At 37.0% G+C, this 27,982-nt stretch overlaps 1 protein-coding gene across 2 annotated transcripts; it reads left to right on the top strand.

The window, feature by feature from the left end:
• Window positions 1-59: 59 nt before the first annotated feature.
• LOC104646686 (uncharacterized) lies at window positions 60-27,501 on the top strand. 2 transcript variants are annotated; one of them, XM_069297120.1, is made up of 4 exons: window positions 60-628; window positions 4,147-5,874; window positions 17,505-17,563; window positions 26,169-27,501. In XM_069297120.1, exon 2 carries the CDS (start codon window positions 4,587-4,589, stop codon window positions 5,571-5,573), a length of 987 nt encoding a protein of 328 aa, XP_069153221.1. In that variant the 5' UTR covers window positions 60-628; window positions 4,147-4,586; the 3' UTR covers window positions 5,574-5,874; window positions 17,505-17,563; window positions 26,169-27,501. The 2 variants fall into 2 exon arrangements, with proteins under 2 accessions (XP_069153221.1, XP_025885722.1); XM_026029937.2 differs by having other exon boundaries at window positions 17,505-27,501.
• Window positions 27,502-27,982: the final 481 nt, after the last annotated feature.

The raw sequence follows: 27,982 nt of genomic DNA, 5'->3' as shown, positions 1-27,982 counted from the left end.
ATAATCATCTATTAACTTGAGTTCCAATTCTTTTAAGACCAAATTTGGGTCATCTTGTCAATCCAAACCCATTCTCAGCAGCCCAACTTGTCAAATAATCCATTCCAAAACATAAAATTCCAAATACCCACAGCGTACAGCAATACCAAAAATCAACCCACCCGACCCGCGCGATCTTTGTCCTCTCTCGCGACTGAAACTCAGAGGAAACCCAAAAATTTCAGCAGTTACGCGATGCATCCTCCCATCTCTTTTCGTACGAAGACCTTTGGAGAGGGTGAGATGTCAAAATCTGGTGCCTCGATCCTCCTTCGCTCAAAATCAACACCTCACCATTCCAATTCGTACATCAACCAATGGGAAATCCCTATTTGTTAAGGGATTTTGAAAATTTTCAAAAATCCCACATCATATCTTCTCAGATTTTTGGAATTTTTGGGTTTCTATATAAATTCACTTCATTCACTGTTTTAAAGGAGAATTTTCGGAGACCAAAGATTACCCATAAAGTTTTGGGAATTCTTGGTTCCGTAATTTAATATTTTTAAACGTTTTTGTGGTTGCTCTAGTTGAGAGAGGTGGAATCGTCTCCGCCAAACTCGTCTTCGGGTTTGCTGGCCAGAACCAGGTAATCTTTTTGCTCTTTCTTTATTCTTTTCTTTCTGATGCATTGTGGAATTGTTGTTTGTTTTAGTATTGTCAATTATGTTTTTTTAATTAAATGTGTTTAGTGTGATGTTTATGTAAATAGCAGTAAAGTTTGTTGCTCTGTTGCTGGCAGTAGTTAAGAAATATGAATATGATCACTATTGTTTCCAGGAGCATATTTACCTTGCCTGAGGTCTCTTTTGTTAACTAACATTTTTACTCAATCTTTTATTTCTCTATTTGCTGATTGTAAAATTCAAGATTCATAGTGAATTGTCTAAGTTGTGTCATTCCCCATCTATATTCTGATCTTCTATTCGCTTAAATATGTGATTGAAATTTATGATCGTATTGTTCCTTGGTTTGAATGTGAAAGAAATATGTTAGGATTAGAAATTAAGTGTCTTCTTCTGTTTCTGATGGTTTCCTGCTCTCTCATTGCCCTCTTTAAATGCATACAATTAAGAATACAAGTTGTGTACTCCTCCGCATCTAAGTGTTCTGTATTATAAAACAAAGTTGAACTTGTTAATTCATTAATTGCTCATCTCTTGTATTGCTGGAGTGCTTAAGTCTCTCTTGTTTTGCCAAAAATTTTTCTTTAGTATGTCTGTCTTGTTGGAAATTGAATATTATAGAAATATGGACTGATTTTTTTAGTTTACTTCTTTAAAATCTTGGTTGTTGAACAAATACTGATTAATATGGTTTGAAGTTAATCATTGTTGCTAATCTCTTATATTTAGAGTTGAGTTTTGGTTAAAGAAAACATTTGTGTGGTTGAGTGATCTCCTTCTTGTTTAATTTTCAGTAATGAGGTTGAATATATAAATTAAGGTTTCTTGTTCAAACATGCTTATTAAAATCATCTTACTAATCCTTTTTTCCTCGTCTTTGAATTTGCATGAACTCTCTTGTTTGAGTCCAATCGGACTCTTCCTTTTGCATTTTCCTCTCCGAGTCGACTCTCCTTTACACCTAGTGAAAGGGAAGTTAATGTCATTCGATTGAAACCCAGGTAAAACGAACAGATCAGTGGCAAAAACAAGCAGCAACATCAGCTCAAAATAGCTGAAAATGAAAGTTTTTTCCGTCCAAATTGTTGAAATTTGAACAGCTGAAATAAGGCTGAATTGCAGCAGTTTCAGAGGGTTAAAATGACTTCTTTTTTGGTCTTTAAAGGTCTAAAAATACCACTGAAGGAACAGAAAGCATTTTGGGTCAAGCGGCCTAAGATCTGAGCTGCAAAATACAACAATTTCAGCCCCCTAAAATGGTTGGAATGGGGCTGAAATTTTCAGTTTTCGATACCCTTTTTATGTTACTTCCTTTTTATTATTTTTGTTGTTGTGATTGCTAACATTTTTCTAAAGTTTTATTGTCTTGGATAAATCCTCGTAGGAGTTTAACATTATTTAATTTTTTTCCTTTATCAAATTCCTTTTCAAGGAGTTGGATTTGTTGACACAATTTATTTTTAGGCTACTTAAGCTTATGGAATAACTTAAGAACTATGTATGTTCTTTCATAGTTATTAGAAATCTTTTAATCCATGTTTTATAAATTTGAATTAGCCACTTGGTTCAAAATCAATAACTCAAATAAATTATTAAGTCAAAAAAATATTTTCATCGGTTTAACACCTTAAATATCTTCTTACTTGTTAAGTTAGTTGATCTGTATTTATTTTCATAAAATAATTCTATCAAGTGACCTTAAATTTTTTCTTAAATATTAGCCAAACATTAAAATCCGCGGTCAACCGCATGCTAGCGGATTCTCTAACATGCATAAACCCTTACTTAGAGAATTAGTTGAACCCTTACCCAAAACTCTGATTTTATTTAAAGTGGTTTCTTTCAAAAAAATTCCTTTTAAATGGCTTTCTTATTTTTTTCCAAAAAAATAAGTGGTGACTTTCCAAATTACTTATTTTTTCCAAAACCTTTAACAAATTGTCAAAGTTGTGAATCGGCTTTGAAACCTTTCAGTTTTCGAAATTGGGTCGTAACAGAATGACGACTTTGCTGGGAATTCATCTAGGTTTTAATCAAAAGATATTACTGTTTGGCTAACCATTATTTGTAGTATTAAATGTTGCTTTATGTAATTATGTGTTTAAATTTCGAATGTTATTGTCATTGCATGCATAACATTTATTCCGTCAAACGATATTATATTTTTTTTTACTTAAGGGATGATTATACGGGTTCGCAATCATTCGCTAACCAAACTTTTCTCGGGGCACCCTCACGAATGTAGTTAGCTACTGGATAGTCAATAGTCATTAATTGTCCCAGCCTAGGAGTCCGCTTGGGTCACCTATCAACTGTAAATAAAGTCAACTCTCAGTTAACTAAGTTAGAGCTATGCCAAAACCCTTTTTAGGTGCATTAACCTAAGATAATCCAATACCCAAGGTGTATTGGATCCATTAGAAGATCACCTTGAGTCTAATTAACCCCGTTCAATATAAGATGATCATTCAATTATTTGTTAAATTATTTGTTAAATTTGAAGGATATGTATGTCAATTTGTAAGTGACATTGTCCTTTGGGGTTGGTTTTTTTTTAATCTTTGTAGCTAGTTTCTTTGTTTAAGTCAAGTGAAGATCCTCTTCATCAAGAAGAAATTCAAAAGCATCAAGAAGTTCAGGAATGAAGATTTATATGGAAGTTTAGCTTAGTTTACCATTGTACCCCTACGTGGGATTGATATTTATTTCCTTTTCCTCTATTGTGTATTCCTTTTTATATTATTCATAAATTTTATATAAATATTTTTGGGGCAATGGAACGATTTACAAATGATATACACATTCTTCAAACGTTAGACTTACCTTTGGCTTAAAAGGTCACATGTATGTTAAGAAGCATTATATATTGTTTGTGTGTTAAATGTTACAGATTTTGTTTCATTTGTGCTTGTTTGACCTATGTGTTTATACACATATGTTTTGCTTTAAGCATAAAGTGTCCATTATTCCAATCCAATGTTTTTGAACATCAATCCAATTTTCAAACCTTCCAAAATACTATAACTCCATTACCAAAATACGTTCAATATCTCTAACGGTTTTAGGTTCAATAGATCTTTAAAAAATTATTAGGTCATCATTTAAATTCACGTTGGCCTCTTTGTTTCTTGAAAATTATTTCCACACCTACTATTCGGTGTTACTAAACATTCCTTCAGTTTCAAGCGAATATCGAGACATTTTTGTTTCTCCAAAGGAGATTTTCAATTGAACCTTCCAAAATCCACACTTTGAATCTTTACTCAAATCATATAATTCTCTTTAGTCAAATTCTTTTCTTTCGTTAAAATTTTAGTTCACAATAAACAATTTTTTCCATTTGATCATTTTCTAGAAACTCACCTTCTTTGAACTTTAGACAATTTTATTTAAAACAAAACACATGTTATTTTTATTATATATTGCTTTGGTTGATTGTTATGATTAATGGACTAACTTTCTTATTTTTGAGTTGTTTTAGAAGAAGACTGATTTGTGTTGGTAATTAAACTTGCTCACTTGATCAAAGTACTCGCTAAGGTCAAGAGAATCTCCACAGAATCTTCGTTTCTTACTTGGACTACCAAAAAGACTCGTTCAAAAATGGATCCCACTATTCACACGGTTGCTTCGTCCGAAATGATCCCCACTTCATCTATCGCGGCCAATCCTATTGCCTCGGTAGCAACATAATCACCTATGGAAGTCATTGCTCGTCTAGAGCAACAAATTAGCACACTGAATCTCCTGTTAGATCAATACCAAGTTGCTTCTCCGAATCAACCACCTGATGCTCGTGAAAAGGGGCCCATGCCACCTGTGTATCCGACATCGAGTGAGTTTCATCAAGGAGATCATTTTTCCACCTTTCAGCAAACTCAAAGCACCTCACTCACTAGTTTAAGTTAGGATACTCCTCTTATGTACACATTTGCTCCTCCAAAAGCTCTAACAGTAACACATCACACTATGCCAGTGTACACTTATGTCACTTCTCTACCTGTTACCAAGACTCCAGAGTTTCACCGCCCGGATGTTAATCACTATATTGAAATTGAGGGGGACAAAAAATTAATCGATGCTGAAATGATGAATAAGAAGATGAAAAGCTTGTATGATGCTATGAGAGGTCTTCATGGTATCTATAGTAGCTATAGTGTTAGATACGAAGAATTGTGCACATTTCCTGAGGTTGAGTTGTCACTCGGTTACAAGATTCCGAAGTTTGAAAAGTGTAGTGGATCAAGAAATCTATTCTTTCACTTGAAAATATACTATGAAAAGTTGATTGGCGTTGGAAACGACGAAGGGATAATAATCAAGTTGTTCAATCAAAGTCTGACTGGAAAAACATTGGAGTGGTACTCTAAGAAAAATGTGATTAAATGGCGCACTCTTGATGATCTAGCGAATGATTTTGTGGATCACTACAAGTTTCATGGTAAAATTGCTCCTGATAGGATCTCTATTACCAAGCTAAAACCAAAGTCGACTGAATGCTTTCGACAATATGCCATTCGTTGGAGAGAAGAAGCTGCTAGGGTGCACCCACCTATGGAGGAATCAGAAATGGTCACCTATTTTATTCAAGCTCAAGATTCAAAATACTATGAACGAATGGTGACAATGGGTGGAAAGACATTTGCTGAAGTTAACAAAGCTGGAGAAATGATTGAAGAGGGTCTCAAAACTGGCGGAATAATGAGTTACACCTCATCTCAGTTTACTAATAGAGCTTATCCAAGTGGTTCCTATGGAAAGAAAAAAGAGAAAGAAGTTATGATGTTGACGACTCGAGGAGCTACCTCATGTAACCTTCAACCACCTCCAGGCTATCCCAATTCACAATACTATGTTTGCAACAATCAAACGACATTTCATTCTCCACGACCAATGCAAAATCCTTGAAACAATGCACCTCATCCTAATTTTGAGAAAAACCCTCCAAGAGTCTTCACTCAATTGTGTTAGACACATACTCAAATTTTTCAGAGGTTGAAAGAGCCAAAAATACTTCTTCCAGTGGAAGCCAAGAATGTCAATACTTCAGTCGACATGATACTGAGAGGTGTATCACTCTCAAACACAAAATTCAAGATCTTATTGACAATGAATTGGTAAAACTCGCTCAAGCTCCACCGAATGTGAACACCAATCCGTTGCCCAAGCATAAGGAGTAGTTGTTGGCACAACCAGTTGCAAAGAAGAAGTAAGTTATTCTAAAAATTGCACTTTTGACATCTTTAAGTCTTGCATTTCTTGTTTGTTTGTTTCAATTCCCAGTAATTTCCTTTTATTGTTTTGCTTCCTTTGTAATCATTTGTTTGGATTTTAATTTGTAAGCATCTATTATCTCTAATGAACTACGTCTGACCTGAATTCTCAAGAATTAGATACGTAGGCAGCCTATGTCGGTCTCAGCCATTTCCTTAGTTAATTTTTTCTATTTTTTGTAATCCTCAAGAGTTGAAACTACGTTTGACCTGATGTCACAACCCAAAACGAGCCGCGAGTGGCACCCACATTTATCCTCCTATGTGAGCGAACCAACCAATCTAAACCCCAAATCATTTACCAATAATTGAACCATAATGAACAAAATACAATGCGGAAGACTTAAAACTCATTAATATAACCAATAAATAACTTCTAAAATTCAATCATACTATCCCCAGAAACTGGAAGTCATCACCACAAGAACATCTATCCTCAAATTACTAAATTTAAGAGTATCTAAGAAGCTAAAATAAATAAACAGCTAGTCCATGCCAGAACTTCAAGGCATCAAGACGTGAAGAAGAAGATCCAGCCCAAGCTAGGAACAATAGCTCACCCTGAATTCTGGTGTGATGAAGACTGGCTAGAGTTGCGGACAAGTCAAAGTTGATGGCACGTTTGCTGCATTCCATAAATAACAAAGAAAGAAACATACAAGTAGGGGTCAGTACAAGGCACAGGTACTGAGTAGGTATCATCGGCCAACTCAAAATAGAAAGCAATATATATCAGATAATAACATAAAATCAACCATAACACTTAACAGGTGACAACAACAGGTACCATAACCATTGGCCACAACCCAAGCACATCTATGAGGACTCAAGCCTCCACACCATACTCACTTAGGAATTAGATTCTTCAAACCTGAGTATATTAGCATAATTCAAGATTCATTCTCTTTGTTCTTCTTGTTTCAGAACGTGACACTCCGATCCTCTACTACTATGTGTCGGAATGTGACACTCGATCACCTACTATCCTGGTGTCGGAACGTGACACTCCGATCCCCTACTATCCTGGTGTCGGAACGTGACACTCCGATCCACTAATCTCATTCTATTAGTTCATTAATCCTTCTTTATGCCCAGTCGTCATCTTACTAGAGAGATGTTAGGCTTAAAAATTCAATAACCTCCACATTCTAATCCATCACAATTACATAATCACATCATGCAGACACACAATCAAGCATATAGAAGATTTTACAAAATTACCCAATACATATCAATCGCTATTTAGAGTTTACTACGGAATAGCATAAACCATAACCTACCTCCATCGAAGAATGGTGATCAAGCAAGCTATCCACCAAAACCTTTGCTTTCCTCTGCGTTCTCTCTAGCTCTCGCTCGTTCGTCCCTCTGGTCTTTTTTTTCCTCTCCAATTTCTTTCTCTTTTACCCTAATTATCATATAACTCATTATGATGAAAGTAGCCCATTATTTAGGTTTAAGTTGTCTCCTTTAATCCCCAAATAAATAATTTATTAGCATTAACCCACTAACTTTATAATTATAATCATGAATAGTCCAAAACACCCCTTTAACAACTTTAGCAGAATTCCAACCCGAGTGGACTTACGGAGCCTGTGACGGTCCGTCATGACTGTGACGGTCCGTCCTGCAGGTCCGTCACAAAGTTCAGAGAGTTAATTCTGTGGAAAGATTTGTGACGGTTCGTCGTGCCAACGACGGTCCGTCCTGCCATTCCGTCGCGAATTTCAGAGAGTCGATCTCAGTACTCAAATTTTTCAGAGTTTAAGTGTTTTGGGACGGAGACCCTCGACGATCCTTCGTGACCACGACGGTCCGTCGTGTAGTTCGTCGACATAGCCAGTTATTTCCAAAACTAAACTTTACTTCTTGAATCGACTAAACAGGTCGTTACAATAGATACCAATTTACCCATCGTTCGTCCCCGAACGATCACAGGAAGAAAAACAAGGGCGAGAAAGAATACCTGAGTCTGTAAAGAGATGTGGATATTTTTCTTGCATATCAGCCTCCTTCTCCTAGGTGGACTCTTCAACTGGCTGATTCTTCCACTGAACCTTGATGGATGCAATCTCCCTTGACCTCAAATTGCGAACTTCTCTATCTAAAATAGCAACAGGCTCCTCCTCATAAGACAAATTCTCATCAAGAAGAACTGAATCCCAACGAATGATGTAGTTTCCATCCCCATGGTATCTTTTCAACATAGACACATGAAATACCGGGTGCACTCTGACAGTCTTGGGGGCAAGGCTAATTCATAAGCTACCTCCCCCACGCGCTTCAGAGCTTCAAATGGACCAATATACCTCGGACTAAGCTTACCTCTCTTACCAAACTGCATCACCCCTTTCATGGGCGAAACCTTCAGCAAGACTTGCTCACCCTCCATAAACTCCAAGTCTCTAACCTTTCGATCTGCATATTCTTTCTGCCTACTTTGAGCTGCTAGAAGCTTTTCCTGAATGCATTTCACTTTATCTAACGATTCCCTCAGAAGGTCAGTACCCCAAGGTCTAACCTCAAATGCATCAAACCACCCAATGGGAGACCTACATCTTCTCCCATACAGTGCCTCAAATGGGGCCATATCAATACTTGAGTGATAGCTATTGTTGTATGAGAACTCTGCTAAGGGTAAGAAGTTATCCCAATGACCACCAAACTCTATCACATATGCACGAAGCATATCCTCCAAAACCTGAATTGTTCGCTAAGGCTGACCATCGGTCTGAGGGTGAAATGTAGTACTAAGATCCAACCTAGTACCTAACTCGGCATGCAATGTTCTCCAAAACTTAGAAGTAAATTGTGTACCTCTATCTGATATGATGGAAAGCGGAACTCCATGCAACCGAACGACTTCTGAGATATAGAGCCTGGCTAACTTCTCTGCATTGTAAGTCACCTTGATCGGAATGAAATGAGCAGACTTAGTTAATCTGTCAACAATTACCAAAATAGAATCAAACTTACCCAATGTCTTTGGAAGACCAACCACGAAGTCCATTGCAATTCTCTCCCACTTCCATTCAGGAATGGGCATTCTCTGAAGTGTCCCTCCAGGTCTCTGGTGTTCATACTTTACCTGCTGACAATTCGGGCATTGAGCAACAAAATCAACAATCACGCTTCATCCTACTCCACCAAAAATGTTGCTTTAAGTTATGGTACATCTTGGTTGCACCAGGATGTATAGAATACCTTGAACTATGAGCCTATGTAAGAATAGTGTGAATCAAATCATCTATGCGGGGCACACATACCCTTCCCTTAATTCTCAAAATGCCTTCCTCGTCGATTTTTGCTTCTTTAGCCTCTCCACGCAATACCTTATCTCGTATCCGAATCAGCTTCTCATCATTAAACTGCTTTCCCTTAATCTTGTCAAGAAAGGAAGATCTTGCCTCCACACAGGCCAAAATCCTCCCTTCTCTAGTACTTCCAGCCTCATAAAGTCATTAGCCAGAGTCTGAACCTCTCTAGCCAATGGACGTCTAGAAACCTGCAAGTGAGCTAGACTTCCCATGCTCCTCCCTGCCTTTCTACTTAAAGCATCCGCCACAACACTAGCTTTTCCCGAATGATACAAGATAGTGATGTCATAGTCTTTCAGTAGTTCCATCCACCTCCTTTGTCTTAAATTCAAATCTTTCTGAGTAAAGACATACTGTAAACTACGATGATCCATATAGACTTCACACTTAACCCCATATAGATAATGTCTCCATTGTTTTAATGCAAACACTACCGCAGCCAACTCCAAATCGTGGGTCGGATAGTTACGCTCATGTACCTTTAATTGCCTCGAAGCATAAGCAATTACATTCTTCTCTTGCATTAGCACTGCACCCAAACCAGAATAGGATGCATCACAATAAACAATGAAATTCTTACCTTCCACTGGCAAGGTAAGAATTGGTGCAGTAGTCAACAAGGTTTTGAGTTTCTGAAAGCTTTCTTCACACTCGTCCGACCATACAAATGGAACACTCTGCTTAGTCAAATTTGTCAATTGGGAAGCAACAGAGGAAAATCCTTTGACAAATCGACGGTAGTAGCTAGCTAAACCAACAAAACTCCTTACTTCTGTAACATTAGTAGGTCTTACCCAACTCTTCACTGCTTCGATCTTAGAAGGATCCACCATCACTCGCTCCATAGAAACCACATTCCCCAAGAAGGACACTGAATCTAGTCAAAACTCACACTTGGAGAATTTGGCGTAAAACTTTTTTCTCCCTCAACATTTCCAATACGATTCTCAAGTGCTCCTCATGTTCTTTCCTGCTCTTTGAGTATACCAGTATATCATCAATGAATACAATGACAAAGAGATCCAGATATGGCTTAAAAATCCCGTTCATCAAGCTCATGAAAGCAGCAGGGGTATTCGTAAGCCCAAAAGACATTACTAAGAACTCATAATGCCCGTACCTGGTCCGAAAAGCAGTCTTTGGCACATCCGTTGCCCGTATTTTCAATTGATGATAACCAGATCTCAAATCGAAATGGGGCGAGTACCCGACTCCAGATCAATACAGAAATCAATATCTCTATCCGGTGGCATACCTGGAAGGTCTGCATGAAACACATCCAGAAACTCACGGACTATCGAAACAGACTCAATCGAAGGTACTTGGGTAGTATCATCCCTGAGGTGTGCCAAGAAAGCTAAACACCTTTTACTAACCATTCTCTTAGCACGAAGAAAGGAGATGATACAAACTGGAGTGGGAGTGTAGTCACCCTCCCACACTAACGGATCTGTCCCAGGCTTGGCCAATGTCACAGTTTTGGCATTACAATCTAAGATTGCAAAGTTTGGAGAAAGCCAAGTCATACCCAGAATTACATCGAAATCAACCATTTCTAATATAATCAAGTCTACACGAGTATTGCTCCCCATAAAAGTCACAAGACAAGAGCTATACACCTTTTCAACTATCACAGACTCACCCACCGGAGTAGAAACACGAATAGAAATGTCAAGCAATTCACAATGTAAATTAAGACCAGTAGCAAATGAGGAAGATACATATGAAAATGTAGAGCCAGGATCAAATAATACAGAAGCCATGCAATCACAAACCAAAAGATTACCTGTGATAACAGCATCAGATGTCTCCGCTTCGGACCTCCCAGGGAAAGCATAACAATGGGCCATATCACCTGTCTGCCCGTTGCCCCTACCATGTTGCGCTGCAGTAGTTCCAGTTTTCCCGTCACCCCGGCCGTTTTGGTGACCACCATTACCTCTGCCACCACGTCCTCCAGAATGACGGCCTCTTCCATGACCACCTCTACCTCTGACTATTGGGGGTCTGTAACTCTATTTTGGACAATACCTCCTAATATGTCCAGTCTCCCCACATCCATAATACTCTCTGGATTCAAGCATAGGTATCTGTGAGAATGACGAAGTCTGGGGGTAACCTCCAAACTCAGAGGAATGTTGGCTGGTCTGCGATGGACCCCCAGCTACAGCCTGCAGTGAAGACTGAATAGGTCGGGCTGGGTAACCTCCTGAACCCTGCCCTCTGGAGTAATAACCATTAAACTCACCTCCCTTATGAAACTTCTTAGATGTCGATGCCATGGTGAAGTCGTCTGGTTTCACCCCCTCCACTTCTATCACAAAATCTACCACCTCCTGAAAGGATTTTGCTGCAGCAACTACCTGTAAGGATGAAATCTGCAAATCTGACGTTAACCCTTTCACGAAACAGTGAATCCGCTCTTGTGGACTGAAGCAAAGCTGGGTGGCATACCTGGATAGCGCACGAAACTTAGCCTCTTAAGCAGTAACCGACATCCTGCCTTTTTTTAGGCTCAGGAACCCCTCAAAGTCCGGGGTATATACTTCTCCATAAATAAGCTAGAGAATGATGCCCAAGTCATAGGTGGTGCCTGTGCTTGTTGACACTCAACATATGACCGCCACCACATTTTGGCGTTCCCTTGAAACTCAACACCAAATCGTTCTACTATGCCCATCTTATGTAGCAACTCATGACAATCAACCAGAAAATCATAGGCATTCTCAGATTCAGCACCCTTGAAAACTGGAGGTTTCAACTTCAAGAACTTAGTGAAAAGTTCATGCTGATCACTTGTCATTATAGGCCCTATAGTCAACCGAGGAAACGTGCCTATTTCCAATGAGGCATCCATGCGGGGAGCCACAACACCTGCATGTTGTACTCCCAGAACCTGAGGTGCTGGTGCAGAAAACACTGGAGGTGTCTGGCCCTGATCAGATAACCCGCTAAGATAAGAAAGAACCTGGTTAATCATCTCTAGGGTAGGTTGGGGTGGTAATTCTTCATTCTGCACTTGCTCATTCTCCCCTTCCTCACTCTCTCTTACTACTTCCTCAGTCGGTGGAGGAGTCACTGCCCTAGTACTAGATAGGTCAGGTGCTTGTCCTCTTCCTCTAGAGGACGTCCTCCCGCGACCTCTACCACGGCCTCTTGCCACTGCTCCTCTTCGAGCTACAGCCCCAGTGGCTAGCTCAGACGCATCTTGTCTTGCTGGTGTTGGTGTTGGCGCAGTTGTTGCTCTAGTTCTAACCATCTGCGAAATAGAGTGAAGATGGTCAGATACCAATTTGTATCAACTAGATACCAATTGGATCAAAGTAATAGCACGAAAGAAAGAAAGAATGGAATTTTCCTAAAGTCCTATAGCCTCTAAAAGAAAAATAAAGGCGTCCCCCTACCGTTCTTCAAGACTCTACCAGACTCGTTCTTGTGTGATGAGACCAACGAACCTAATGCTCTGATACCAAGTTTGTCACGATCCAAAACGAGCCGCGAGTGGCACCCACATTTATCCTCCTATGTGAGCGAACCAACCAATCTAAACCCCAAATCATTTACCAATAATTGAACCATAATGAACAAAATACAATGCGGAAGACTTAAAACTCATTAATATAACCAATAAATAACTTCTAAAATTCAATCATACTATTCCCAGAAACTGGAAGTCATCACCACAAGAACATCTATCCTCAAATTACTAAATCTAAGAGTATCTAAGAAGCTAAAATAAATAAACAGCTAGTCCATGCCAGAACTTCAAGGCATCAAGACGTGAAGAAGAAGATCCAGCCCAAGCTAGAAACAATAGATCACCCTGAATTCTGGTGTGATGAAGACTGGCTAGAGTTGCGGACGAATCGAAGCTGATGGCACGTTTGCTGCATTCCATAAATAACAAAGAAAGAAACATACAAGTAGGGGTCAGTACAAGGCACATGTACTGAGTAGGTATCATCGTCCAACTCAAAATAGAAATTAATATATATCAGATAATAACATAAAATCAACCATAACACTTAACAGGTGACAACAACAAGTACCATAACCATTGGCCACAACCCAAGCACATATATGAGGACTCAAGCCTCCACACCATACTCACTTAGGAATTAGATTCTTCAAACCTGAGTATATTAGCATAATTCAAAATTCTTTCTCTTTGTTCTTCTTGTGTCGGAACTGACACTCCGATCCTCTACTACTATGTGTAGGAACGTGACACTTCGATCCCCTACTATCCTGGTGTCAGAACGTGACACTCCGATCCCCTACTATCCTGGTGTCAGAACGTGACACTCCGATCCCCTACTATCCTGGTGTCGGAACGAGACACTCCGATCCACTAATCTCATTCTATTAGTTCATCAATCCTTCTTTATGCCCAATCGTCATCTTACTAGAGAGATTTTAGGCTTAAAGATTCAATAACCTCCACATTCTAATCCATCACAATTACATAATCACATCATGCAAACACACAATCAAGCATATAGAATATTTTACAAAATTACCCAATACATATCAATCGCTATTTAGAGTTAACTATGAAATAACATAAAACATAACCTACCTCCATCGAAGAATCGTGATCAAGCAAGCTATCCCCCAAAACCTTTGCTTTCCTCTGCGTTCTCTCTAGCTCTCGCTCGTTCGTCCCTCTGTTCTTTGTTTCCTCTCCGATTTCTTTCTCTTTTACCCTAATTATCATATAACTCATTATGATGAAAGTAGCCCATTACTTAGGTTTAAGTTGTCTCATTTAACCCCCAAATAAATAATTTATTAGCATTAATCCACTAACTTTATAATTATAATCATGAATAGTCCAAAACACCCCTTTAACAACTTTAGCAGAATTCCGACCCGAGTGGACTTACGGAGCCTGTGACGGTCCGTCATGACTGTGACGGTCCGTCCTGCAGGTCCGTCACAAATTTCAGAGAGTTAATTCTGTGGAAAGATTTGTGACGGTCCGTCGTGCCAACGACGGTCCATCCTGTCATTCCGTCGCGAAGTTCAGAGAGTTGATCTCAGTACCCAAATTTTCCAGAGTTTAAGTGTTTTGGGACGGAGACCCTCGACGATCCGTCGTGACCACGATGGCCCATCGTGTGGTCCGTTGACACAGCTAGTTATTTTCAAAACTAAACTCTACCGCTCGAATCGACTTAACAGGTCGTTACACCTGATTCCTACTGAACGGGATACTTAGGCGCCGCACCGGCTCGGTCATATTCCCCGGATGTTTTTCAGTTCTCTTTTAATGAAAACATTGGCAGAATTTTGAGAGGATCTCAAAATTCACTTAAAATAGAGTTCTATTCAACAAACAAGAATCAAGAATCATTTCAGAGTTGCAACTAGGGCAGAATTTTTGAGAGAATCTCAAAAATTAAGTAAAAAACTACAGAAGGTTAAAAAATTACATTATATTTATGGTGGGGCAGAATTTTTGAGAGGGTTCTCAAAAATTCCATGAAGCGACATAATGAGACCAGACAAGCTTGTAATTCAGAAAGAAAAGGAGCATCAAGATAGCAACGCAAAACCAACATGAATCACTCTATCAAAACTAAGAATTTTTCTTTTGATGCAGGTAAAAGGGCATGTTTTTAAATCAATCATTCTCATTTCTTACCAATTATTTCAATTATGTTGCCTTTGACTGTAAAGAGGGGCAACTTTTTGAAATAGTTTAAAGTTCTCAAAATCTTCATTCGACTTCATGATTCAAATATAACCTTTGTCAAACCAATCTCCTCTTTACAAGAGATTCCAGATTCAAAGGACGAGAAATTATTAATGACAACCAGAGATGTTATCGTCTTCACAAACTACAATAAACTAATTAGATTACTCTGTTACAACTTTAAATTAGTATTGGAGCGTCATTTCCTTCAATGTGACACGTTAAAATATTATTAGAGAGACACTTCCTTCAACGTGACGTATTAAGATTATTATTGGAGCGTCACTTCCTTTAACGTGATACGTTAAATTATTATTGGAAAGTCACTTTCTTCAACGTGATAGGTTAAATTATTATTGGAGCGTCACTTCCTTCAACGTGGCATGTTAAATTATTATTGGAGAGTCACTTCCTTCAACGTGACACGTTAAATTATTATTAGAGAGTTATTATTGGATAATCACTTCCCTTAACGTGACACATTAAATTCTTATTGGTGCGTTACTTTCTTCAATGTGACACGTTAATTTACTATTGGAGCGTACTAAAATTATTATTGGAGCGTCACTTCCTTCAACATGACACATTAATTTACTATTGGAGCGTCACTTCCTTCAACATGACACACTAAAATTATAATGGGATCGTCTTCTCCTTCAGTATGACATGTTATACCATGTCTGCACAAATTATATTTGTATTTGTGTTACATTTTCCATTGACAACTTTTTCCAGACTTTCCAACACACAAAGTGGACTACGTCAACCAGGACGCTGCACAACGTGAAACTTTTTCTTGGCAACAAACTGGAGCGTAGTCCAAAGAGGAATATCAAAATCTAAGTACGCGAGTTGAGGAACAACTTCCACCACAATCAAACCACACCTCCATCCTAAGGCATGTGCGTATTTTCGTGGGTTTAATAGTTTCAGTTTCGACTTTCATTAAATTTCAACTCTCACCAGAGACAACTTTTTCAAATTCGAGTGACAATACACCTAGAGGCTTGAAAGTTATGCTTATGTAAGTTATTAACTACGGGGGTGAAAGGCCTCACATTCATAAGTGAGATGTTTGCAAGCCTCTTTTTCATGCTCAACCTAGTTGTCACTCATCCTTAAGCTAAAGGTTAAATCCGCATATGAGATTTCCTTTTCAACCGATTGAGTCGAACTACAAATAGTCTGATTCCCTAAGTTTAGGGATATGTAGGCGGGTTCAATGTTGAAAACTCGGCTATACTCCAACAGTTTTGTCATCACTCCATTTTTGAGCTTTTCGATCTCTCCATACTTCGACATCGAAATATCTTTTTCATTGTTTTGAAATTGTGCGATAAATCAAGCGTCTTATGAACTACTACTAGCCTGAGTTCTCATTTAACTATAGATAAGTAGGAAACTCAATACTGGGGTTAGGTCATAATTCTTAAAGTCTGTACCAAGAACTCTTTTCGAGGAGCTGAATTAGTGGTCGGACAAAATTGGATTCGTCAATATCGTTTAACTCAGATCTTTTTCATCCATCCAGTCAAACGAGGGGCAACTGTTGAAACCCAATTTTGACCCTCCATGATAGGAATTAAATTTCGAGCTTCATAATTTTTAAGCGATTTGGAATAATCAGTTTTGTTAAATTCAATCATTTTTCAAGTCATTTTAAGTATTTTTTTTTGTTATTTATAATTTTATATTTATGTAATGTTGTAAATATTCAAAACCATTCCAAAAAGATTTTACACTTTTAGTTAAGTGTTTTATTAATTTACTTTAGTCTAAGCTATAGTTATATTTTCGAGTTAACTAGCATGCAATTAAATTTTTTATTTTTTATTTTTATTAATTATTTCACTTTGCCAAGATTAACAAGCTCATTAGTTAATTTCTATAAATTCATCTTATTTAGCATTTGACCGAATTTGCCAACTAATGTCAATTTTGCTAAGTTTTAACCTTAATTGGCTATAAAAATTTTTTCGAAATAAAATCATCTATTAACTTGAGTTCCAATTCTTTTAAGACCAAATTTGGGTCATCTTGTCAATCCAAACCCATTGTCTGCAGCCCATCTTGTCAAATAACCATTCCAAAACATAAAATTCCAAATACCCATAGAGTACAACAATACCAAAAATCAACCCACCCGACCGGCGTGATTTTTGTCCTCTCTCGCGACTGAAACTCAAAGGAAACCCAGAAATCTCAGCAGTCACGCGAGGCACCCTCTCATATCTGTTCGTACCAAGACCTTTGGATAGGGTTAGATGTCAAAATCTGGTGCCTCGATCGTCCTTCACTCAAAATCAACACCTCACCATTCAAATTTGTACATCAACTAATGGGAAATCCCTATTTGTTAAGGGATTTTGAAAATTTTCAAAAATCCCACATCATATCTTCTCAGATTCTTGGAATTTTTGGGTGTCTATATAAACCCACTTCATTCACTGTTTTAAACGAGGATTTTTGGAGACTAAAGATTACCCATAAAGTTTTGAGAATTCTTGGTTCCGTAGTTTAATATTTTTAAACGTTTTTGTGGCTTCTCAAGTTGAGAGAGGTGGAATCGTCTCCGCCAAGCTTGTCATGTGGTTTTCTTCCTAGAACCAGGTAATCTTTTCTCTCTTTATTTAGTCTTTTCTTTCTTATGCATTGTGGAATTGTTTGTTGTAGTATTGTCAATTATGTTTTTTAAATTAAATGTGTTTAGTGTGATGTGTATATGAATAGCAGTAAAGTTTTTCCATGATCTTGTTCACTATGTTAAGTGAATTTTGATTGAGCTTATTAAGTTTGTTGTTCTGTTGCTGGCAATAGTTAAGAAATATAAATATGATTCTTTTACTTAATGTAGATCATATATCTATATGTGTGCTTTAAAAATCATTATTCTTATTTGATTTTGCAATTCATGTTAATATAGTTGTCGACTTCTCTGTGTTGCCTTCTTAAAGATATAAGTTGTACATCTTGTCACTTCGAGTTTTGTTTGGACTAAAATGTTATGTTAAGCTTCATTGCTTCTAAAATGTGTTTTCGACTAAATTCTTGTATAGTTTGAAACAACTCAATTGTTGTTACTCCGGCTAGCTATTCCTTATTATCATAGCCCGTTTGTTCTTCCTCAATTCTGGTACGATTGACTGTCGTTCTTGTGGTTAAAATTAGAACTCAAGTTGAAGCTCGTTTCCTCTCTTTCTCGTATGGACCTTTTTTTTGCTTCCATATAAAATAGATATAGTTGGGTCATATAGTCATTTGACTTAAGTGTATAATTTTCTGAAGTATGTTCTGTTGTGTAAAATCGGATATTTATCGTTGAATTTTTAGTTCCTTTTCACTGCATCTGGTCTACTGATTATGAATTTGGAAAATATGTTGTCGGTTTTCTGTATGCTTTCGTTCATAACCTGTCGTAATAGCTACCTGTAGTTTTCTTAAGGAGTGGAATTGTTTTCTATTTGTCCTTATGTCTGATACCAATTGAAGAAACCTTACCCCTAAAACAAGAACCAGGTTCTTGTAAATTGGTTTACAGCAGAACACAAAACAATCTTGAAACTAAAAACCTTCCTCAATGGAGGAAGGAAAAACCTTGTTTTATTAATTCAACAAGATGATTTTATGATTACAACTCAATAACCCATAACCTCACCACTACAACAACTCTCGATTAACTATAATCGACTACCTCTACTCTCTAGGAGGCTAAACCCACCTCTTGTTACAAACCTCACCAAAACTCGACTCTACAAGAAGCCAAACCCACTTCTTGTACAATGAAACCTAACTAGCGACTCAACAATGAATGAGAAAAATAGTTTACATGCTCAAGACTTGCTAACTCAAGAATTTCTTGAACTTTGTAACAATCCTGATCTCACAGGCTTTCACTTGATGAATGACTCTCGCTTTCTTTCGTTGTAAAAGTCTTGTTGTGCTCTTCTGCATTTGATTTCCTTTTATAGAGATTTCTCATGCCTTGTATCCTTATCAAATAAGGTAAGGAAGTTACAATTGTAGTTAAACAAGGAGTACGAATTTTGCCTTTTATTGTACAATCTTTTTTCTACACAACTCCTTACTTAATAAAATATATTTAAGTTTCCTTATTTGTTTCAACTTGTGTTTTCAGCATCTTGAGCACTTTTCTGTTTAATCACTTAATTCCGGTGGCTACTTAATTCTGGCGGGTGCGACAATTCAGGCGAAACACGTAATATGTATATATTTGCATTTATTGTCTATCATCAAAACACACATTTTATAGGCTTGTAGAATTATCATATTCCATCATATTCCCCCTTTTTGATGAAGACAAACCTGTGTGATGAAACATATAATATTCTTTCCCTTTTTGACAAATCAAAAAGAGTTCAATAACCATAAAAGAACCAGATAGAATCCACAACAACAATTTAAGATCAATCAGTTGAGCCAAGAAAACATGTTCTGGAAACACAAAATGAAATAACAAAACAGAGTTAACAATCCAAAAATAACCAGGTGCATACGAAGTACTTTTTAAGTTGAAGATTGGCTAGGCTTGGGTGAGGCAGAAGCAAGCATATCAAGTACTCTACCAACCCTTGCATTGTTAACAAGCTGCTGTTGCACCAACTGATCTTTCAGACGATTAATCTCAGTATGGGAAGTGTAAAGTTCAGCACGCAAAGTCTGGTTTTCAAATTCAAGGGTGGCAGATTTGTCTTCAGCAACTTTGAGTTCCCTAAGTAATTGAGCAACAAGACTAGATGAACGTGGAGAAGCATTAGCAACCTCATCGATTCCATGGGAATGCTACAATCAGCAAGAATTGACTGAGTAAACATGTCTGCGCGAGTTAAAACCCATCCTTCTCCCAATGGTACCTCAAACGCATCAAACACTATGGTTAAAAGATTACCAAAAAACAATTGATGAGAACCAACTTGAGGATCAACAATTCAAGCGAAATGTTTGATGATTAGTGTGGGCCAATCAATACGTTCTTTACATTCAAGAACACTCATAAGTCCCATGTCCCTTGGAGAAGCAATATGACGATGTTAAACCCTGGGTAGTATCCCTTTGTGCACTATTTAAGATAGAAGCTTATGAACTGGTTATGTGACTCCTTTTAACACAGTTTGTGCCCTAGAGGTGACCCTTCCTTGAGAAAACTTGGCCGGAAGACCAGAGTGTTCATCAAAAACTCAACAATAATTAGTAATACCTACAGATGGTATGTGTTAAATTTCACCACGCTTAGTTGCATTAAAGACAATCTCTACTCCCTTCACACTAGAAGATACCACATCCCCTTCTAATATCTTTATATTTGTGTAAAAATCTACTACTTCTTGTTCATAAATAAGATTAGGTTCAAGAAATAACTCTTCCCACCCCTGAAACCGCAGTACTTCACAAACCTGTTTGACTATGTCCATTGATAAGATATCAGGATGAAAAGTTCTACCCCTAAGCACCATTTTAGTTTGAAAATACTTTTTCTTCCCAACTTTGAGAAATTTATCCATGTTTCTTTTTGCCGATTTTGATTTAGACTTAGGGGTTTTGGAAGTTTTAACCTCAGAGCAGTCATCACATTCAGAATCAAGAATCATTGGGGAAATAGACGAATGAACATGAGACTTACCCAGGTGACGACGCTTCACACTAGATGTCGCAACACTAGTTGGTTTGACTATATTCTTACTTCAAGTTACTGCTTTGTGCTGACAGACTTGTTTGACGGCTATATGTTTACGTGGCCGTCATGGTTTATGGGGATGAAGTGTGCTAAGCGGAGTATCATCAGTGTTTAGTGATTGTGAGGATGTTGGTAGAGGGGAGGTAGGTAGGGTTTGAGAATGGGTTTCTGAGATGGACAAGAAGTGAAGATGTTAGTGGTGGTGGGAAAGGGTGTTTTTGTGGATGTTTGTGGCGGTGATATGGGCTGATTTATTATTGTTTTGTCTGACTTTGGGGAAGACGGAGAGGGAGTGAATGGTTCGTAGGTGGGTTGATTTTGAGAAAGCGGGGTGAGGGATGTTGAATCGGTGGAGGTATTTTCTTCCCCATGAGAAAATGCATTGTCAGATGAATTTTCATCGTCTGAGTATGCAACAAGAGGGTTAATCATGGTGATGAATGTTTGGAGTTTCTGAAAAATAGAAGAAGATAAAGAGTTGGTCACTTTTGGAAGATGTATTTTATTGGGAACGGTTGGGGGTGTTGTATTCGAACGGTTTTAGCAATTATGAGGGGCTGTCATTGAAGAGACATGTAACTTTACAATTTGCACTTACTTTTCAGACGAGTGACATATAAGAGAGAAAGAGAAATATTTTCTTTTCAATTGCTAATTTCCCGCGTTTATGTAGGGTTGTCTAAGAATAATAGATTAGACCAGGTTCTAATATCATGAGAGCTTAGTGAAGCGGTACTCCTGTGTCATATCCTGGTTTGAATTTAATTAGTCTTGAAAGATGAGTCCTAGCGAGAGTCCATTTTCTAAAATGGTTCTCGTCCTAGTGCTTTGGTGAAAATATCAACAACTTAGTCCTCAGTTTTGCAGAATGTCATTACTATGAACCCTTTTTTCGACATTATCTCGAAGAAAGTGATGTCTAATATCTATGTGTTTGGTACTTTGTGTTGAACCCGGTTTTTAGCCATATTCATAGAACTGTTATTGTAACAAAGGATAGGGATACAACCAGTTTTTATACCAAAATCTTGAAGCTTCTTCTTTATCCAAAGAAGTTGGGCACAACATGAAGTAGCTGCTACATACTCAGCCTCATCGGTGGATAAGGCGACTGAATTTCGTTTTCTAGTTGCCCAGGATATTAAGCATGGTCCTAATAAGTGTTCCATTCCAGAGGTTCTTTTTCTATCCACCATATGTCCTGCATAGTCTGCATCACCAAATCCCTTTAGATTGAATGAGTCTCCGGTTGGATACCAGAGAACCAGGTTCATGTGTCTTTCAGATATCGAAGAATTCTTTTGACAACCTTTAAATGTGATTCCTTGGGACAAGACTGAAAACGTGCACATAGACCAATACAGAACAAAATATCAGGCCTTCTGGCAGTGAGGTATAGGAGTGATCCAATCATCCCTCTTTATCTAGTGTCATTTACTGGGGAACCTGGTTCACTTTATCAAGTTTTGTTGTTCTTCGAATGGGTGTGTCATTTGTCTTGGCTTCATTCATATCATATTTCTTCAGTAGTGCCTTGATGTATTTTTATTGATGAATTGATGTGCCTGCTAGGGTTTGTTTAGTTTGGAGTCCTAAGAAGAAGTTTAAATCTCCCATCATACTCATCTCAAATTTACTATTCATTAGTTGAGCAAACTCCCCCCTAAATGAGTCATTAGTTCCTCCAAATATGATATCATCCACGTACACTTGAACGATGAACATATCTTCACCTTGTTTTCAAAGAAACAATGTATTATCAATTTTGCCTCTTTTGTATCCATGTGTGAGAAGAAACGTGGACAGTCGATCGTACCATGCTCTTGGTGCTTTGCTTTAGCCCATAAAGTGCTTTGTCTAATTTGTATACGTAATCAGGATACTTAATATTTTGAAAATCGGGAGGTTGTTTCACATACACCTCTTCTTGTAGATAACCATTTAAAAAGGCACTTTTGACATCCATCTGATAGAGTTTGAATTCCATATGAGCAGCATATGCTATCAATATTCTAATTGCTTCAGTTCTTGCCACGGGTGCGAAAGTTTCATCGTAGTCTATCCCTTCTTCTTGGTTATATCCCTGTACAACTAGCCTGGCTTTGATGCGTATGATTTGTCCTTGTTCATCAAACTTATATCTAAATACCCACCTTGTTCCTATTACTGTTCTGTTTTGAGGTTTTTGGACCAGATTCCATACCTTGCTTCGTTCAAACTGATTTAGTTCCAATCAGACCCTGATAGTGCTTCTTTTATATTTTTTGACTCAATCAAGGATACATAGTCATAAAAAGCACACATAGTGCGTAATTTTGATGTTGTTGAAATTCCTGAATTAAGATGAGTAAGAATGTTTTGTAAAGGATATTAGCTTTGTTGCTTCCAGCTATGAGTTTGGACCTGTTTCAGTAGTATACTTATCTTCTGTTTTAGGTGTTTTAAGAGAGGATACAATTTCTTTTTTCCCATATTTTTGGTTCTGATGACCTTGAACAGATGACTTCATTCTGTTCATCCTCTGAATTATCTTCAATTTCACTATTAATTTCATTAAAGACGACATGAATACTTTCTTCTACACGGTTTGTTCTTTTATTATGTACCTTGTAGGCTTTGCTTTGTGAAGAAAAATTCCTTCATCACTCTTGGCATCAAATTTTCCTAAGTTGTCTTTGTCATTGTTGTATATAAAGCATACACACCCAAAGGCCCTAAGATGTCCCAAATTTGGTTTTATCCCTTAATATTGATCTCCTCATGCATCTATTTATGAGATAGCACCCTGTGTTTACTGCTTCTTCCCAATAGGATTTTGGAAGTTTGCTTGATATCAACATTGTTCTTTCAATATCTTCCAGTGTTCTATTTTTTCGCTCAACTACGTCGTTCTGTTGTGGTCTTCTAGGTGCTGAAAAATTATGCTTGATCCCATTTGAAATACAAAATTGTAGGAATTGTGAATTTTTAAATTCCAGTCCATGATCAGATCGGATGCTAATTATTTCTTTGTTGAATTTTTTCTGGACAAGCATTGCAAAGATTTCAAACATAGTGAATGTTTCATCCTTTGTCGCGAGAAACCGTGTCCATGTGAATCTTGAATAATCATCGACTATTACAAACACATATCTATTCCCACCTCTGCTTTGTACACACATTGGTCCACACAAATCCATGTGAAGCAGCTCTAATGGCTTGGTAGTACTGATTGTCAACTTTGGTTTGAATGATAATCTCACCTGTTTTCCTTGAATGCATGTTCCACATACTTTGTTGTTACTGAAAGTTTTAGTTGGTAGTCCCCTAACCAGGTCCTTAGATATGAGTTTATCTATTTTTGTGATGATTATGTGTCCCATTGTTTTGTGCCAGAGCATAGAGCAATCAGAGAGTGCACTTAGGCACTTAAGAGTGTTTTCTTTAAACTCCACAAACATTGTTTTATACACATTCTTGTGTCTCTTACCTAGTAGAACCAGGTTCCCAGTCCACTGAATTTGTCACTCTGCAATCTTTTTCTATAAAAAGTACATTGTTTCCACTATCGCATATTTGAGATACGCTCAGTAGATTATGTTACAGACTATTCACATAATAGACGTTTTCAATTGCATGAGTATCCATAGACCCAACCTTTCCAATTCCCTGAATTTCACCACTTTTTTCATTACCAAAGGCCACGTTTCCTCCTTTGAAGTTTCTGAGTGAGAGAATGCTACCTTAATCTCCAATCATGTGTCTAGAACATGAACTATCCAAGTACCATTGTTATTTCTTCCTTCTCATTGATATGCAGTCAATTTGAGGGGTTAGTTTTTGGTACCAATATCGACTTTGAACTTTGCTTTAAAATGGATGAATAAGATTTTTTCTGGCCCATCGGGGAAGAGATTTGGCTGTAGGGATTTGTTTTCGTTCATTGGTTTTCTCATGATGAGGTTTTCTTAGAGAATTTAGATTATTGTTATGAGTAGTCAATTTTCTTCGACAATCGTAACTTTTATGCCCTACAAGTCCACAGTGCATACATAGACAATCTATGTTGGGATTTTTACTTGAGGGTTAGTTTTATAAAAACCTATTCCATGTCTCTCAGAAGTACGATTCCTGTGAATGTTATTGAGTAGTATAGAGGACATGGTCCTTCTCATTCCATTCTCCGCTTCAGTTTTAGTCACGAGAAGATCTTTGGTTAGATCTTCATTCTTTTTACTTACCAAGTCTAGGTTTTTACTTAGCTCAGTATTTTTAGATAATAGGTGATGATTTTGTTTTTCAAGCTTCTTGTTTTCTTCTCTTAATGATTCATAGTCCTCCATTATTAATTCTCTTTTTGAGTCTTTTGTTTTATACACATCGATAAGGGTGTAGAGTAAAGATTCTAGCTCCCTTTTTGAGTAAGAGTTTAAATTGTCTTGCATGTGATGAAGACTAACCTTTTCATTCATTTCTTCTTCTTCTTTATACTCTTCAGAATCTGATCCAACCATAAGAGCTAATATAGTTTCTTGGGATCTGCAGGTTTTCGTTTCTTCTTTTGTTTCCAAGGCTACTAGGGAAAGAAAGTCATATTCATCTTCTTGTTCTAGTAAAAGAAGAGATTTGTTTTCAGTCTCATTATCATCAAATTCTTCATTAGATGAATTTCGCATTGCTGCGAAGGCTTTTTTCATTGAGATATCTGCTTCTTGTAAGTTGGTTTATAGCATAACACAAAACACTTTTGAAACTAAAAACCTTCCTCAATCAAGGAAGGAAAAACCTTGTTTTATTAATTCAACTGGATTATTTTATAATTACAACTCAATAATCCATAACCTCACCACTACAACAACTCTCGATTAGCTATAATCGACTACCTCTACTCTCCAAGAGGCAAAACCCACCTCTTGTTACAAACCTCACCAAAACTCGACTCTACAAGAAGCCAAACCTACTTCTTGTACAATGAAACCTAACTAGCGACTCAAACAATGAATCAGAAAAACAGTTTATACACTCAAAACTTTCTAACTCAAGAATTTCTTGAACTTTGTAACAATCCTGATCTCACAGTCTTTTACTTGATGAATGACTCTCTCTTTTTTTCGATGTAAAAGTCTTGTCGTGCTCTGCTGCGTTTGATTTCCTTTTATAGAGATTTCGCGTGCCTTGTATCCTTATTAAATAAGGTAAGGAAGTTACAATTGTAGTTAAACAAGAAGTTTGAATTTTGCCTTTTATTGTACAATCCTTTTTCTACACAACTTCCTTACTTAATAAAATATATTAAAGTTTCCTTATTTGTTTCAACTTGTATTTTCAGCATCTTGAGCACTTTTATGTTTAATCACTTAATTCCGGTGGCTACTAAGTTCTGGCGGCTGCGACAATTCTGGCGAAACACTCATATATGTATATATTTGCATTTATTGTCTATCATCAAAAGACACATTTTGTAGGCTTGTCTAATTATTATATTCCATCAGTTTTCTATTTGTCCTTATATCTGAAAATTCTTATTACTTTTCTTTTCAACAGTTATATGATCACTGTTTTTTCCAGGAGCATATTTACCTGGCCTGAGGTCTCTTTTATTAACTAACATTTTTTTACTTAATCTTTTATTTCTCTATTTACTGATTGTAAAATTCAAGATTCATAGTGAATTGTTTAAGTTGTGTCCATATTTTTATCTTCTATCCGCTTAAATGTATGATTGATGTTTATGATCATATTGTTTCTTGGTTTGGATGTGAAATAAATATGTAAGGATTGGAAATTAAGTGTCTTCTTCTGTTTCTGATGGTTTCCTCCTCTCTCACTGACCTGTTTAAATGCATACAATTAAGAATACAAGTTGTGTACTCCTCCGCATGTAAGTGTTTTTGTTTTACAATACTAAGCTGAACTTTTGAATACTGTAATTGCTCAAGTGTTAAAGTCTCTCTTGTTTTGCCAAAACCTTTTCTTAGTATGTCTGTCTTGTTGGAAATCGAATATTTATAGAAATATGGACTGATTTTTTTGAGTGTACTTTAAAATCGTGGTTGTTGGCCAAATACTAATTTATATGGTTTGAAGTTAATTATTGTTGCTAATATCTTATAGTTAGACTTGAGTTGTGGTTAATGGAAACATTTGTGTGATTGAGTTATCACCTTCTTGTTTGATTTTTAGTAATGAGGCTGAATATGTAAATTAAGGTTTGTTGTTCAGACATGCTTATTTAAATCATCTTACTAATCCTTTCTTTCTCTTCTTTGAATTTTGCATGAACTCTCTCATTTGAGTCCAATCAAGACTCTTCCTCTTGCATTTTCCTCTCCGAGTCGACTCTCCTTTATACCTAGTGAAAGGGAAGTTAGTGTCATTGGGTTGAAACCCAGGTAATACCAACAGATCAGTGGCAAAAACCAGCAGCAATATCAGCTCAAAATAGCTGAAAATGAAAGTGTTCTCCATCCAATTTGTTGAAATTTGAACAGCTGAAATAAGGCAGAATTGCAGCAGTTTCAAAGGGTTAAAATGACTTCCTTTTTGGATTTTAAAGGTCTAAAAATACCACAGAAGAACAGAAAGCATTTTGGGTCAACGGCGTAAGATCTGAGCAGCAAAAGATAACAATTTCAGCCCCCTAATTTGTTGGATTGGGGCTGAAATTTTCAGTTTTCGATTCCCTATTTATGTTAGTTCCTTTTTATTATTTTTATTTTTGTGATTGCTATCATTTTTCTAACGTTTTATTGGCTTGGACAAATCCTCATAGGAGTTTAACATTATTTAGTTTTTTCCTTTATCGACTTCCTTTTCAAGGAGTTGGATTTGTTAACACTATTTTTAGGCGACTTAAGCTTATGGAATAACTTAAGAACTATGTATGTTCTTTCATAGTTATTAAAAATCTTTGAATTCATGTTTAATGAATTAGAACTAGCCACTTGTTTTAAATGCAATAACTCGGATAAATTATTAAGTAAAAAAAATATTTTCGTCGGTTTAACACCTTAAACATCTTCCTTATTTATCAAGTTAGTTGATATTTATTTATTTTCATAAAATAATTCTACCACGTGACCTTAAGTTTTTCTTAAATATTAGCCAAACATTAAAATACGTTGGTCAACCGCGTGTTAGCGGATTCTCTAATGTGCCTAAACCCTTTCTTAGAGAATTAGGTAAACCCTTACCCAAAAACCCTTTCTTAGAGAATTAGGTAAACCCTTACCCAAAACTCTGATTTTATTTAAAATGTCTCTTTTCAAAAAATTTCCTTTTAAATGGTTATCTTTTTTTTTTCTAAAAAATAAGTGGCGACTTCCAAATTACTTATTTTTTCAAAAACGGTTAACAAA

The sequence above is a fragment of the Solanum lycopersicum genome, chromosome 1 (assembly GCF_036512215.1).
Source record: "Solanum lycopersicum chromosome 1, SLM_r2.1".
NCBI lineage: Eukaryota > Viridiplantae > Streptophyta > Magnoliopsida > Solanales > Solanaceae > Solanum > Solanum lycopersicum.
The sequence above is the reverse complement of the archived record's forward strand: the minus strand, read 5'-3'. Positions and strand labels throughout refer to the sequence as shown.